At 49.2% G+C, this 16,322-nt stretch overlaps 1 protein-coding gene and 1 pseudogene across 1 annotated transcript; one reads left to right on the forward strand and one right to left on the reverse strand.

Annotated features, from left to right (window-relative positions):
- Nucleotides 1-704: 704 nt before the first annotated feature.
- LOC148969537 (uncharacterized) lies at nucleotides 705-3,378 on the reverse strand (annotated as a pseudogene).
- Nucleotides 3,379-4,537: 1,159 nt separating this feature from the next.
- On the forward strand, nucleotides 4,538-6,995 carry LOC148969538 (uncharacterized). The gene has a single exon (XM_089125683.1). It carries the CDS (start codon nucleotides 6,060-6,062, stop codon nucleotides 6,993-6,995), a length of 936 nt encoding a protein of 311 aa, XP_088981809.1. The 5' UTR covers nucleotides 4,538-6,059.
- Nucleotides 6,996-16,322: the final 9,327 nt, after the last annotated feature.

A 16,322-nucleotide genomic window follows, 5' to 3' on the forward strand; every position in this document is an offset into this window, starting at 1 on the left:
CGCGCAAAAAACTCCCTCGAGAGCTTCCCGTGAATGCTCTTCTCTCAGGCAGAACACGCACAGATTGTGTGAATCCTCCGGTGTCAAATATCTGGACACAAGTCGGCACACTCGCGCAAAGTGTTTCTCCACGTCTCTGCGCGCTTAATCGTTGATACTATCACACAGACAAACAGTCCCTGAAGACGAAAAGATGTTGTCACGGTTTCAAGGCGCCCTTCTTATACATCCAGATTGACGCGCTCATCATTCAAGCTGATGATGCACGGGCTGTCGCCGGTCAACCTGATTACTGTGAGTTGATATTTGATTTCAGACACCTGTCACGCCTGAGGCGTTCCCCATAGCGTCATTCGACGTATTGTTGAGTTCCCTTCGAAAGGGAACCACACATATCTTTCCATATGGAATCAAAATCCTCTCAAATAAAATCTGTATTCACATATTTATTGTATTAAACATACAATTGGCATTGACACATGAATTTCATTGTTTCATTAGTAGGCCATTTCTTGACTAAATGCTGGCAAACAATGTAAATAGTAAAATATTATTAATACATCTTAATCTACAACTACAAAGCAATTTTACTTCTTACATATTATGTTAGATATAGATTAATTTACATCACAAGATCTAAAAAGACAGGGTTTTCATAAAAAAAAACACACACAAATCTTTTTTTTTTTAATTCTGGCTAAAGAAATCTGATAATTCTGTCTACAAAACGATTATTTGACTAATTGATTAGTCGTCAATTAATCGTTTCAGCTCTAGGACAATGTTACATATTGGCATATAAAGTCTGCTGCTAATTCATACACCGACACTTCAAAGTCTACAGCATCATCATATGATTCATTCTCACCCCAATAGGCAATTACTGTACATAAGTTCCTTTTTTTTTTCTTTTTTTTTCAGTTTCTCGACACGTCCTGAGTAAACAGTCTTCTCCCCAGAATCACTATCAAACCATACAAGACAAATATTACGGTGCACTAAAGCACCAGAGAGAATCTCAGTCACAGCAGAAATGGAGTTTTCTTCCAACTCAGGAAACTCACTCTCGATCAGGGACACTTTAAGTTTGTTTTCAACTGCTTTTCGCTCCTTTTGATCCTTCTTTTGACGCTTAAGGGCAGCCCTTTGTGACATTTCACGCCTCATCTCCACATGGCTTTCCCGATTAATTTGTCTTTTCTTTCGAGCCATACCTACTGCCCAATAGATGATCTTTTCCTTTTTAGGATCTTTCAGTTCATCGAGGTACTCAACTACATGGTTTTTTTGAGCCCTCATCCTAGATGACAGGAAGCATAGGGTGGCATTAGGAGCTCGGTGTTTGGCAGCACTAAACATACCCATTATTTCTTCAGAGTCAATGTCGTGTGGCCTAGCTGTTTCTGTTTCTTTCCGTAATTCATCAGTCACAACCAGTTCTAAATATCATTTGTACTGTCTTTCAATGACAGCAGTTGTAGCAGAAAGACAGGCAGACATCATACTGACAAAAGAATCTTTGACGGATGGAAACTCTAGGAGTCTGGCTAATGTTGAGTCACACTTGTCAAGAGTGTCACCGAAAAAAATCAGTATCACGAGTGAGGACACTGATTGGATCCTGTTGAGCTTCTTTGAGGGATGACAGAACATTTTTGACAATACTTATTCCTTCCAGGTGATCAACTTGCTTATCGGCAGAAGTGTAAAACTTCTTCATCCAAGGGCCTGATAATAGTTTTACATTCAAGCCGAGGACCTGGATTTCCAACTTGGCAGTTGGGTTAATGAAGTCTTTGTGCAAGCCTGACAGCAATCCACTACATGACACTGTCCCAGTTCTCAAAAACTTCTCAAATAGTTCATAATGCTCAATGTATTTGCCACATAGGTGAAAAGGTACATGGAGACGATTCCCACGATAACAGGGTAACAAGCCACGGGGCAAATTGACATCTTCAAGAAAAGTAGTGAAACCCTTTGGGTCTCCTTTCCCGCCCTTATAACGAAGCTTGTTCATTTGGAGGACAATGTTTGCTGCCATACAGTCTTTACCAAATACATGTCCCTTAGAAGTCTCCAATGTCTTCAATGCAGTCCGACATGAACTGGCAATGGTGTCGATAGGATGAAGGTGGCAGTTAAGCTCATTAAGAGGTTTGCCCCAAGACTCTGAAATTCTCTGGATTGCAGCGTGGTTTACAACTGCGCGGTCTGTCATAACATTTGAAATGTTGCTGATAATAGATTTACGGCAGTCTTGGTAATCACAGAAATAAAAACTTGAATAAACTTTAGCCAATTCATCAATAGAACTTGTCACATGTTCAGCATAGTCTTCAGCAGTGCCACCAGGTAACTGATCAATTGCTACTACAAAGCACTTTGTTTTAGTTGTAAGATGTATGCTATTTATCTGAACACCTTCCTGTGTTGTTGAGTCAAATCCTAATGTAAGGTTCTCGGTAGTCATTGCCACTTCAGCGGTTTGTAGGTCCGTTATCACGCCAAGGTCCCGGGCCATCTGCTCGACAGTATTTCTGTGGGGAACATCACTAATCTTTACTCCAAACACATTGCAAAACTTCTGATGAGTACTGGTATATTCTTAGTAGGAACTTGGTTGATTATTGAATCATACACCATCTGTCTCATATCTAATGAGCAGGTCTTCTCATCTTTCTTAGTTTTTTTCTCCACAACAGACGCTTCATTAGTAATGGATTCTTTAAGACAGAGTGTTTAATTCTCTAAGTACCTTATCTCATCATCTTTCTCAGTTAACAAGTTTGAGAGTCCAGTACGGTCATTCTCATGAAGTTTTTTACTAATGGTAGTAAGACGCCTGTTCTTGTAGGACTGCTTCAATCTCCGGTGCTTCTTTATCAGTTTGGCCAACTTAAATTTAGTTTCCTCTAGTTCAGTAGCCCATTTTGTGTTTTTCAGTTTATGTCGAATAATCCTAATTGTAGATTTTTTCCTCTTTATGATTTCATCTTTTCTTTTAAGACACTGGTTCAGGTACTTCACACTCTTATGCGGTCTCAGCTGCTTTCTTAACAACTTCATCTCCATAGCATGCTTTTGCTTCATTTCACTCCTAGATTTTGCCATTAATTCCAGTCTTCTCCTCATTTTGAGTTTTCGTGGAGTCAAGACATCTCCCCTTAGCCGTGGAAGGGTGGTCGATTCAGGGCTCAAAGCTGAGGTTGAAGGTGTATTCTCAACTGATGATATTGATGTATGTTCTAACTGTGGAGAGGTGGGTTTGTCACTCATGTCACTCATAGATGTAGGAGGATCAGTCCTGGAAATGGTGGAATGATGTACAGGGAAAACTTCATTGCAGATCTCCTTGAATTTGGTCATATCTGCATCACGAGAGAGGTTCTTAAATCTGTGTAAAGATCTGGACACAAGGGATACCACTTGATGCTGTAGAATTGAGATTCCAGGAAGTTTGTTGCTCATATCACGGAGAACATTTGTCCAAGAATGGTCATTAGAGATGAATGAGAGTAACACGTGACCATTCTTTAGCTCCTCATGATTAGCTGGTACAGCAGTGAAATGTTCCATCAAATACTGACGAGACAGTCCAGGCTGAGGAGAAAATGATCCCCACTTGGACTTTTTCTTAGGTGGCATGACGGTATAACCTAGGGGAAAGAAAGTTATTTAATTTATATCCAATTGAATTCATGGATATCGAATGCAGTTCCAAAATTGCTATCTTTAAGAAATTTCTATTTTGTTGTTGTGGAAATATAAATATGCAAACACAAGGGGTGGAACGGTGCAAGTATTCGTATTGAACCGAAGCGGTACGGGCGTCACGGTTCGCTGCATGAATTTGCACACAGAATACACGGTATAAAACTCTGGATAGTGATACATTTCGCTCATTTTGCATAATGATCAGGCTGCGATGTCAAGATAGCAATGCTTGTGTGTGTGTGAGAGAGAGAGGGAAGCACGAGAAATAAAAGCATTTAAAAAAATACAAGACTTAAGGATAAATGCCTTCTATACTTTTGTTTTGCCCCAAAATCATACCAAACCATCACGATAGACTCTGAACAGTTCGGTGTAAGCCAGACACTCTCTGTTGAACAGACTGGTGTACTTGGAATTTGAACCTTTGGTGTGATTTTAGGCAATGGCAATAGATGATGCCTATTCCTCCTGATGACTCCTGACGGGCTCTCCACGATGTATGAGCGGGGTGTAGAATGAGGTGAGATGACAGTCCCTTCACTCTTGGTGTCTGTGATCCACACCGGTTGTCCTGGTGAGAGCTGAGAGCTGTCCTGGATTTGGCAGGCTGGGAATGAGCAACGAGGGAAGCTGAGGAACTGGCGTACGAAGTCTCCGTCCCATTAATAGTTGAGCTGGGCTGTATCCATTAGCCAATGGGGTCGCTCTGTAGGCTAACAGCGCAAGATATGGGTTTTTGGCTTTCTTTAGTAGTCTTTTTGTCACGGGTGACAAAATCGCTCAGTAAACGGAACCTTCTTGAGAGTCCTGAGTTCCCTAGGGGAACGGATTGTGTGCAACACACCACTGCAGCTCCGGGCGTGATGGAATCATGCCCGCACTGATTAGCGCTAATGCACTGCAGGTGCGAGAGAGAGAGGAGCGGCACTCACACAGGTTTCCTGTTTGACGAGTCAAGATAAACAAGATAAAAGGACACAGACAGAAGGGAGAGGAGGGCTCAGACGGGGGAGACACAGACGGGGAGGACACAGACGGGGAGGACACAGATGGAGGAGGCTCAGATGGAGGCCCCACTGACAGGGAAGGGACAGGGGAAAGGGAGAGACGCCCATTTAAGCTTGCTGGATCAGAGTGATTGTTTATAGGAAGCCTGATGGTCTGAGCTATCGACTGGATCTGTGCTGGGAAAGGAAAGAGCAAAGATAAGTGAACTGATTTTAACTTATGAACATTTAAACCGCTTGAAGAGGATACAGTGAGTGTGGATCTGACTGTTGGAGGAGCTATGTGTTTCAGAGTGTGTGGAGGAGGAATTGAAAGTGAAACCCCATGTAAAGTGAGCACAACAAACAGAGCGAGGCCTCTGATCAGCCCTACCGTGTGAGTGAATTGCAGTGCTTTTGCCTTATTGATACACATTGATTTATTGCTGTGGAATTGAAGTGAACACAAGTGTGCTGTGTCTTTGTTGAGAAGTGGCCCTCATCAATGCTTACACGTTCGTGGAAAGTTATTATATCTGCCCCCGTCAGAAGCCCAGAGTGATATAGTGAACTGAAGAGAGAGTACTGTGAATGTCTTCACCTGTTCTACTTACTGTTTGAGCCCAGAAGCATACAGCATCGCTGGTAAAGTAACCTTATGACTCACTGTCTCCCTATTGTGAACTGAAGAGAGAGTACTGTGTACTGTGACTATCCTCACCTGTTCTACTTACTGTTTGAGCCCAGAAGTATACAGCAACGCTGATAAAGTAATCGTTTAACCCACTGTCGCCCTACTGTGAACTGAGGAGAGAATACTTTGTACTGTGAAGATCTCCACCTGTTCTACTTGCTGTTTGAGCCCAGAAGCATACAGCACCACTGATAAAGTAATCGTTTAACCCACTGTCGCCCTACTGTGAACTGAAGAGAGAGAGAGTACCCTGTACTGTGAAGAATCCTTACCTGCCATAGTCTGGAAGTCTGCAGCACCGCTGGGGGAAAAGTAAGCTTTTAATCCACTGCTTCATTACCGTGCACCAACGAGAGTACCCTGTACTGTGAAGAATCCTTACCTGCCATACTTACTGTATGAGTCCGGAAGTCTGCAGCACCACTGAGAGTATCTTAAACTGTGAGAAACCCTTGGTTTAATAAAGATTGTTACTCCTTTGAAACTTGTCTCTGTCTCTGTGGTCCTCTGTTGTGTGCCTGTGGTGTCGGCTCCTCACGGTGGTGACTCGGTTAGAGGGGGGGTGGTTGGTCACCCGAGCGTTCCTCCCCTCGACCTGTGACATCAAAAGTGGCGTAGTCGGCAGGGTACACACCGTGAGTTGTAGCGGCCACAGGTACGCGATGGCGGATGAAGAGGCACCTGCGGCTCGTCCTCAAGTCATTCCGATCTTCATGGGAGCTCCCTGGGCGCAGCGCTATGGAGGACCGGGATCGGAGTTAAGCTTACAGGATTGGAAGGCGCAGACAGAGTATCTGGCTGGACTACAGGGACTGAGTGCAGCACAGAGAGTCCAGTTTGTGTTGGGGTCGCTGGAAGGAGAAGCCAAAAGGGAAGTTCTGGCCGCATCGGAAGCCACACGTGCTACCGCAAAAACTATCTTCGATTTCTTGTTCGGATTATATGGAGACTCCACCCCAGTGGCCACTCTTCGTGCCCAGTTCTTTAACTATAAACAGGGGCCTACGCAGACACTGCGAGCATACTCCTTGAAGTTGCGGGAGCAGTTTGGCTGGCTGAAGGGGCGACCGGATCATGGACTGGGTGAAGGGGATGACTTGTTACGAGATCAATTCGTCTTGGGGCTGCGTGAAGGGCCAGTACGTCAGGGCATACGACTCCAGCTTCGACGAGACCCCACTATGACCTTTGAGGCTCTGCGACAAGAGGCCTTGGCGTTAGAACTGGACCAGGGAGAGGTAACTCGCACACCAGTCTGTGTGGCAGCAAGTAGTGCCAGTGGACCTGCGCCTGTCGAACCGAGCGATTGGAAGCAGAAACTGAGGGCCGAACTGTTGGAGGATGTCAAGGGACAGATGGCGGAGTTATCCCGGAACCTGCTGGGTGAGCTTCGTCGAGGACGAGTTGAAGGCGGAGCAGTGGGGCGAGAGAGGTCGTATTCAGAGGAAGGGCGCGGTCCTCTGCGCCGCCCCCTACGTCCTGTGGGCCCCCGGTTCCAGTGGGACGACCAAGGAAGGCCCATTTGTATAAATTGTGGAGATCCTGGACATATCAGTCGCCAGTGTGGGCTTCGTCGGGGTTCTCAAGGGGGTTTTTAGTTCCACCGGCCACTGTGGGTCAAGTGGCCGGGACCCCTTTGCGTGACCCTCTTTCTTTTCCTGTTGCACGAGATGACTGGGTGGGACATTGCCCTACCGTGGAGGTTCAAGCTAATGGAGTCACGATAGACTGTTTGGTTGACACAGGGTCTCAAGTTACGCTATTCTCGGAGAGCCTGGCCCAGGAGTTGTTCGCAGATCATCGGCTCCAAGCAACTGAAGCTTCCAGGCTGACCCTACGGGGGGCAAATGGTTTGGACATCCCCTACACAGGGTACATCATGGTAGACTTTCTTGTCCAAGGGGTCCCCGTCCAACAAAAAGGGGTAGTTATTGTCCGAGATCATTGCTTGGGAAATCATCGAGCACTTTTAGGGATGAACGTTATACTGGATTGCTGGGAAGAATTGTTTCGGGGCCCGCCGGCTCGGATGTCTCCGTCACCGGCAAAACAGGACTGGGACCGAATTCTGGCCGATTGTAAAAGAGTGCACGCAGCTAATCGCATAGAAGAGAGGGAAGACATCGGTCGAGTTGCCTGTAGGTATGCTCTGTCCATCCCAGCTCAGAGTGAGACCGTTCTTTGGGTCCGAGTACCCGCAAGACCCCGTGGGTCAGGCACCTGTGTCCTGGTAGAGCCTCACGAAGATTGTCAGCCAGTTGAGGTGGCTCACGGACTGGCGGTTGTCCATCGGGGGCGAGTCTCAGTAAAAGTACGGAACACAAATCCTTACCCAGTGCTCCTTCGTCGACATCAACGTCTGGCCCGAGTTTCCTCGGTACGTCCTGCCCAGGTGCACGAGCACCAAGCTGTCTGCTTCAGACAGGTGAGCCCTGCGGTGGTGGAAGTTGCCGTCCGCCCTGTTGAGGTAGAACTGGGTTCGGTTGGAGGAGGGATGCCGGCCCATCTGATGGGAGAGTCCCTGAAGGGTGAGAATCTGGAAGAGGAGCAAGTGGTACAGCTTCAGGAGCTTTTGAGGAAGTGGCAACATGTGTTTTCAAAACATGAAGAGGACTATGGCTGCACAGGGGTGGTGAAGCATCAAATACCCACTGGTGAGGCGACGCCTAGTCGAGAGCGGTACCGTCCGGTGCCCCCCACTCTTTATACCGAGGTCCGCACCCTGTTGAAAGGTATGCTGGAGGGAGGAATCATCCGAGAAAGCAGTAGTCCTTGGGCTGCGCCCATCGTTCTGGTGCAGAAGAAGACGGGAGCCTGGAGGTTTTGCGTCGACTATCGCAAACTTAACAGTGTAACGAAGAAAGATGCATTCCCGTTGCCACGGATTGAAGACTCACTCACCAGTCTTACCCAAGCGGCATGGTACTCGACATTGGACCTGGCAAGTGGATACTGGCAGGTGCAGGTGGATGACCGAGATAGGGAGAAGACAGCTTTCACCACCCCGTTTGGGTTATTTGAATGGGACCGTATGCCGTTCGGTCTGTGCAACGCTCCTGCGACTTTCCAACGCCTGATGCAGCGCTGCCTAGGAGGACAATTAGTCGACTCAACGCTGGTCTACCTAGACGATGTGATCGTCTTCTCCCCTGATTTCCACACTCACCTGCATCATCTGGAAGGAGTTTTCAGGGCCATGGAGAAATATGGGCTGAAGCTTAGGCCGGAAAAATGCCAGTTACTGCGGAAAGAGGTGCAGTTCTTGGGACATCGTGTCAGTGCTGTAGGGATCTCCCCGGACCCAGAGAAGGTGGCGGCGGTCCAAGGATGGGAGCCACCCCGGACAGTAAGACAGGTGCGGTCGTTCCTGGGCTTTGTGGGATATTATCGTCGCTTTATAAAGGGATTCTCTGGGCTTGCTAAGCCACTGAACCAACTCTTGGCTGGCACTGGACGTACCCGTGGTAAAGGCTCCCCCTCAGTACACTGGGATTCCACCTGTGAGACCGCTTTCCAGAACCTTAAACAGGAACTCCTGAAGGCCCCAATCTTAGCCTATGCAGATTTCACCCAGCCGTTTCTCCTGTACACTGACGCCAGCAATGCAGGATTGGGGGCCGTGCTGGCCCAAGAGCATCAAGGAGTGGAGAGAGTGATAGCGTACGCAAGTCGAAGTTTACATCCCGCCGAACGAAACGCTGCAAACTATAGCTCCTTTAAAATCGAACTACTGGCGATGAAGTGGGCCATGACGGAGAAGTTTAAAGACTACTTGTGGGGAGCCAAGGTAACGGTGATTACAGACAACAATCCCTTAGTACACTTGCAATCCGCTAAATTGGGGGCAGTGGAGCAGCGCTGGGTGGCACAGCTAGCAAATTATGATTACCAGCTAAAATATCGTCCCGGCAGAGAGCACGTAAATGCAGATGCCCTGTCCAGACTCCCAGCCACCCAGAGAGACGATCAAGCACCCCTCGGTGCCCTTGGTACCGAAGATGAGCTGCTGGTGGCCGTGGTGGAAGCTCCCGGGGCCCCGGAGTCTGTTCCATCTAGTTGGGGGTGGGACCCCGGACGGTGGAGAGAGCTGCAGCAGAGAGATGCAGATTTGGGTCAGCTCCTGTTGTACCTCCGACAGGGAAACATGCCGAGGGCAGAGGAAAGACGGTCTCAGACGGTGGGGGTACGACAGCTTCTGAGACAGTGGAAGAGGCTGCAACTCCGAGAAGAAGTAATTTGTCGTTCAAGGCGGGATCCCCGCACACAGGAGACTGTACACCAAGTTGTTGTACCAGAGGGCCAAGTTTCGGAGCTGTTGAATGCCTATCACACCCATACTGGCCATCAGGGCCAAGAGAGGACACTGTCCCTGCTGAGGAGGTATTTCCACTGGCCTAGGATGGAAAAGAAAGTTGAGGAATTTGTTCAGAGCTGCCCACGGTGTACCTTGTTCAAACGCAGGAAGGAGGTCCGAGCCCCATTGGTCCCCCTGCGACCGAAAGCACCTCTGCATATCGTAGGGATAGATTTCCTGACTCTGGGTCGACCAACAGACCGATTCCAGAATATTCTGGTCATGACGGACCTATTTACTAAATATGCCTGGGCCGTCCCCACCATCGATCAAACGGCAGTTACCACAGCCAACGCCCTTTGGAGAGCAGTGATACAACCTTTTGGCTGCCCAGAAACCCTACACTCGGACCAAGGTTCAAATTTCGAGTCCCGGGTCATCCAAGAGCTGAGCTGCCTCTATGGGTGCCGAAAGACCCATACGACCTCATACCACCCTCAGGGTAACGGAGGGTGCGAAAGATTCAACCAGACCTTGCTGGGGTTGCTGGGGACCCTAGAGAGTGAACAACAGGGCCAATGGGCCGAGAGTCTTCCCTCGCTGTTACAAGCATACAACAACAGTGTGCACAGTGTCACCGGGTATGCTCCTTCCTACCTTATGTTTGGGCGCCATCTCCGCTTGCCTGTGGACTTGCTCATGGGGACCGAGGCTGTGGAAAGAGGGTATAGTACCACTGACTGGGTAAATCGGCACCACCACCAACTGCTCAATGCCTACCGACGAGTCTCAGACCATCTGAGTGCAGCAGCCACCAAGAATAAGAGACTATACGACCGGACTGCCCGAGAGGCCCCTTTGTTACCTGGGGAGCGAGTGCTGGTATGGGACAACCGGCGCCCAGGGAAAGGGAAGCTCAGTGCCCGCTGGGAGTCGACGCCATATGTGGTGGAACAACGACAAGGGCCTGATGCCCCCGTCTACTCTGTACGGCCCGAAGGGAAGCCCGGACCAATACGGGTGCTCCATCGAAACCTGCTCCGTCCCTGTCCGAACTACCCGCAACTAGCGGCTGAGGCTCCAAGTGCACCACCCGCCTTAGAGGCACCTATGATAGGGTGGGCTGTGGTCCCGAGGGACCCTGAGGTTGAAGCCAGAGCGGCTCTGCCCTCGCCACCCCGACGATCTCAACGGAACACCCGAGGACAACCACCTGAGAGGTACGGCGAATGGAATTGAGGGACGCCAGTTCCAGGGACTGGAACCGATTGGCAAGGGGGGATGTCACGGGTGACAAAATCGCTCAGTAAACGGAACCTTCTTGAGAGTCCTGAGTTCCCTAGGGGAACGGATTGTGTGCAACACACCACTGCAGCTCCGGGCGTGATGGAATCATGCCCGCACTGATTAGCGCTAATGCACTGCAGGTGCGAGAGAGAGAGGAGCGGCACTCACACAGGTTTCCTGTTTGACGAGTCAAGATAAACAAGATAAAAGGACACAGACAGAAGGGAGAGGAGGGCTCAGACGGGGGAGACACAGACGGGGAGGACACAGACGGGGAGGACACAGATGGAGGAGGCTCAGATGGAGGCCCCACTGACAGGGAAGGGACAGGGGAAAGGGAGAGACGCCCATTTAAGCTTGCTGGATCAGAGTGATTGTTTATAGGAAGCCTGCTGGTCTGAGCTATCGACTGGATCTGTGCTGGGAAAGGAAAGAGCAAAGATAAGTGAACTGATTTTAACTTATGAACATTTAATCCGCTTGAAGAGGATACAGTGAGTGTGGATCTGACTGTTGGAGGAGCTATGTGTTTCAGAGTGTGTGGAGGAGGAATTGAAAGTGAAACCCCATGTAAAGTGAGCACAACAAACAGAGCGAGGCCTCTGATCAGCCCTACCGTGTGAGTGAATTGCAGTGCTTTTGCCTTATTGATACACATTGATTTATTGCTGTGGAATTGAAGTGAACACAAGTGTGCTGTGTCTTTGTTGAGAAGTGGCCCTCATCAATGCTTACACGTTCGTGGAAAGTTATTATATCTGCCCCCGTCAGAAGCCCAGAGTGATATAGTGAACTGAAGAGAGAGTACTGTGAATGTCTTCACCTGTTCTACTTACTGTTTGAGCCCAGAAGCATACAGCATCGCTGGTAAAGTAACCTTATGACTCACTGTCTCCCTATTGTGAACTGAAGAGAGAGTACTGTGTACTGTGACTATCCTCACCTGTTCTACTTACTGTTTGAGCCCAGAAGTATACAGCAACGCTGATAAAGTAATCGTTTAACCCACTGTCGCCCTACTGTGAACTGAGGAGAGAATACTTTGTACTGTGAAGATATGGATTGGGGGCCGTGCTGGCCCAAGAGCATCAAGGAGTGGAGAGAGTGATAGCGTACGCAAGTCGAAGTTTACATCCCGCCGAACGAAACGCTGCAAACTATAGCTCCTTTAAAATCGAACTACTGGCGATGAAGTGGGCCATGACGGAGAAGTTTAAAGACTACTTGTGGGGAGCCAAGGTAACGGTGATTACAGACAACAATCCCTTAGTACACTTGCAATCCGCTAAATTGGGGGCAGTGGAGCAGCGCTGGGTGGCACAGCTAGCAAATTATGATTACCAGCTAAAATATCGTCCCGGCAGAGAGCACGTAAATGCAGATGCCCTGTCCAGACTCCCAGCCACCCAGAGAGACGATCAAGCACCCCTCGGTGCCCTTGGTACCGAAGATGAGCTGCTGGTGGCCGTGGTGGAAGCTCCCGGGGCCCCGGAGTCTGTTCCATCTAGTTGGGGGTGGGACCCCGGACGGTGGAGAGAGCTGCAGCAGAGAGATGCAGATTTGGGTCAGCTCCTGTTGTACCTCCGACAGGGAAACATGCCGAGGGCAGAGGAAAGACGGTCTCAGACGGTGGGGGTACGACAGCTTCTGAGACAGTGGAAGAGGCTGCAACTCCGAGAAGAAGTAATTTGTCGTTCAAGGCGGGATCCCCGCACACAGGAGACTGTACACCAAGTTGTTGTACCAGAGGGCCAAGTTTCGGAGCTGTTGAATGCCTATCACACCCATACTGGCCATCAGGGCCAAGAGAGGACACTGTCCCTGCTGAGGAGGTATTTCCACTGGCCTAGGATGGAAAAGAAAGTTGAGGAATTTGTTCAGAGCTGCCCACGGTGTACCTTGTTCAAACGCAGGAAGGAGGTCCGAGCCCCATTGGTCCCCCTGCGACCGAAAGCACCTCTGCATATCGTAGGGATAGATTTCCTGACTCTGGGTCGACCAACAGACCGATTCCAGAATATTCTGGTCATGACGGACCTATTTACTAAATATGCCTGGGCCGTCCCCACCATCGATCAAACGGCAGTTACCACAGCCAACGCCCTTTGGAGAGCAGTGATACAACCTTTTGGCTGCCCAGAAACCCTACACTCGGACCAAGGTTCAAATTTCGAGTCCCGGGTCATCCAAGAGCTGAGCTGCCTCTATGGGTGCCGAAAGACCCATACGACCTCATACCACCCTCAGGGTAACGGAGGGTGCGAAAGATTCAACCAGACCTTGCTGGGGTTGCTGGGGACCCTAGAGAGTGAACAACAGGGCCAATGGGCCGAGAGTCTTCCCTCGCTGTTACAAGCATACAACAACAGTGTGCACAGTGTCACCGGGTATGCTCCTTCCTACCTTATGTTTGGGCGCCATCTCCGCTTGCCTGTGGACTTGCTCATGGGGACCGAGGCTGTGGAAAGAGGGTATAGTACCACTGACTGGGTAAATCGGCACCACCACCAACTGCTCAATGCCTACCGACGAGTCTCAGACCATCTGAGTGCAGCAGCCACCAAGAATAAGAGACTATACGACCGGACTGCCCGAGAGGCCCCTTTGTTACCTGGGGAGCGAGTGCTGGTATGGGACAACCGGCGCCCAGGGAAAGGGAAGCTCAGTGCCCGCTGGGAGTCGACGCCATATGTGGTGGAACAACGACAAGGGCCTGATGCCCCCGTCTACTCTGTACGGCCCGAAGGGAAGCCCGGACCAATACGGGTGCTCCATCGAAACCTGCTCCGTCCCTGTCCGAACTACCCGCAACTAGCGGCTGAGGCTCCAAGTGCACCACCCGCCTTAGAGGCACCTATGATAGGGTGGGCTGTGGTCCCGAGGGACCCTGAGGTTGAAGCCAGAGCGGCTCTGCCCTCGCCACCCCGACGATCTCAACGGAACACCCGAGGACAACCACCTGAGAGGTACGGCGAATGGAATTGAGGGACGCCAGTTCCAGGGACTGGAACCGATTGGCAAGGGGGGATGTCACGGGTGACAAAATCGCTCAGTAAACGGAACCTTCTTGAGAGTCCTGAGTTCCCTAGGGGAACGGATTGTGTGCAACACACCACTGCAGCTCCGGGCGTGATGGAATCATGCCCGCACTGATTAGCGCTAATGCACTGCAGGTGCGAGAGAGAGAGGAGCGGCACTCACACAGGTTTCCTGTTTGACGAGTCAAGATAAACAAGATAAAAGGACACAGACAGAAGGGAGAGGAGGGCTCAGACGGGGGAGACACAGACGGGGAGGACACAGACGGGGAGGACACAGATGGAGGAGGCTCAGATGGAGGCCCCACTGACAGGGAAGGGACAGGGGAAAGGGAGAGACGCCCATTTAAGCTTGCTGGATCAGAGTGATTGTTTATAGGAAGCCTGCTGGTCTGAGCTATCGACTGGATCTGTGCTGGGAAAGGAAAGAGCAAAGATAAGTGAACTGATTTTAACTTATGAACATTTAATCCGCTTGAAGAGGATACAGTGAGTGTGGATCTGACTGTTGGAGGAGCTATGTGTTTCAGAGTGTGTGGAGGAGGAATTGAAAGTGAAACCCCATGTAAAGTGAGCACAACAAACAGAGCGAGGCCTCTGATCAGCCCTACCGTGTGAGTGAATTGCAGTGCTTTTGCCTTATTGATACACATTGATTTATTGCTGTGGAATTGAAGTGAACACAAGTGTGCTGTGTCTTTGTTGAGAAGTGGCCCTCATCAATGCTTACACGTTCGTGGAAAGTTATTATATCTGCCCCCGTCAGAAGCCCAGAGTGATATAGTGAACTGAAGAGAGAGTACTGTGAATGTCTTCACCTGTTCTACTTACTGTTTGAGCCCAGAAGCATACAGCATCGCTGGTAAAGTAACCTTATGACTCACTGTCTCCCTATTGTGAACTGAAGAGAGAGTACTGTGTACTGTGACTATCCTCACCTGTTCTACTTACTGTTTGAGCCCAGAAGTATACAGCAACGCTGATAAAGTAATCGTTTAACCCACTGTCGCCCTACTGTGAACTGAGGAGAGAATACTTTGTACTGTGAAGATCTCCACCTGTTCTACTTGCTGTTTGAGCCCAGAAGCATACAGCACCACTGATAAAGTAATCGTTTAACCCACTGTCGCCCTACTGTGAACTGAAGAGAGAGAGAGTACCCTGTACTGTGAAGAATCCTTACCTGCCATAGTCTGGAAGTCTGCAGCACCGCTGGGGGAAAAGTAAGCTTTTAATCCACTGCTTCATTACCGTGCACCAACGAGAGTACCCTGTACTGTGAAGAATCCTTACCTGCCATACTTACTGTATGAGTCCAGAAGTCTGCAGCACCACTGAGAGTATCTTAAACTGTGAGAAACCCTTGGTTTAATAAAGATTGTTACTCCTTTGAAACTTGTCTCTGTGGTCCTCTGTTGTGTGCCTGTGGTGTCGGCTCCTCACGGTGGTGACTCGGTTAGAGGGGGGGTGGTTGGTCACCCGAGCGTTCCTCCCCTCGACCTGTGACATTTTCATCGTTTGGACATGACGCTCAGCCTCCCCATTGCTTTGAGCAAACTTTGGACTGCTGGTTATATGTCTGAAACCATATGCTGCAGCACAGCTGGCTTGAAAACTGAGGTCCATTGTCACTGTAGAAAAGCTCTGGAATGCCATGTCTGGAAAAGATTGACTTTAGGTGTACTATAACATCTTCTGATCTTCAGTTTTGCTAACTCCACAAATCTGGAGTAGTAGTCCACCACCAGAACACAGTCACTGTTGTTAAGAGTAAAAAGATCAGCTCCGACTTTTTTCAATGGTCTTTCAGGGAGCACACTGGGCATTGAAAGCTCCACTGAATTGGCACGTTCCTTAATGCATGGGGTGCAGTTTTTGACAAGCTCGTTGATTTGGCCACTCAGTCCAGGCCATCACACTGTCTCTCTAGCTCTCTCTCTGCACCTAGACATTCCCTGATGTCCCTCGTGTAAGGCTGTGAGAACAGAGTTGCGCATAGTGGTAGGAATCACGAGTCTGGTGCTTTTCAGTAACAGTTCATCATGTACACTTAGAGTGTCTCTATGTGGCCAGTATGTTTTGATTGGACCTGTGAGATGGCTGTAATCTGGCCAGCCTCTCTGACAGAAAGACATGACTTTAAAACATGTGCTATCTGTCTTTAATTGTTCTTTCAGTTGTGTGATGTATGTTGGGCTAGCAGGTAGGCTTCTGACTATTTCATCGACGTAGATTTTTGCGTCAGCCATTAAATCTGCTGCAGCTTTAGAATCTGAATCTTGCATGACATGTGCGCGTGAAAGGGT

The sequence above is a fragment of the Pimephales promelas genome, chromosome 22 (assembly GCF_988280905.1).
Source record: "Pimephales promelas chromosome 22, fPimPro1.hap1.1, whole genome shotgun sequence".
Classification (NCBI taxonomy): Eukaryota; Metazoa; Chordata; class Actinopteri; order Cypriniformes; family Leuciscidae; genus Pimephales; species Pimephales promelas.

Bases quoted from the DNA above. Each gene is read 5' to 3' on its own strand.
- LOC148969538 (XM_089125683.1), top strand. From the start codon at position 6,060: ATGGCGGATGAAGAGGCACCTGCGGCTCGTCCTCAAGTCATTCCGATC.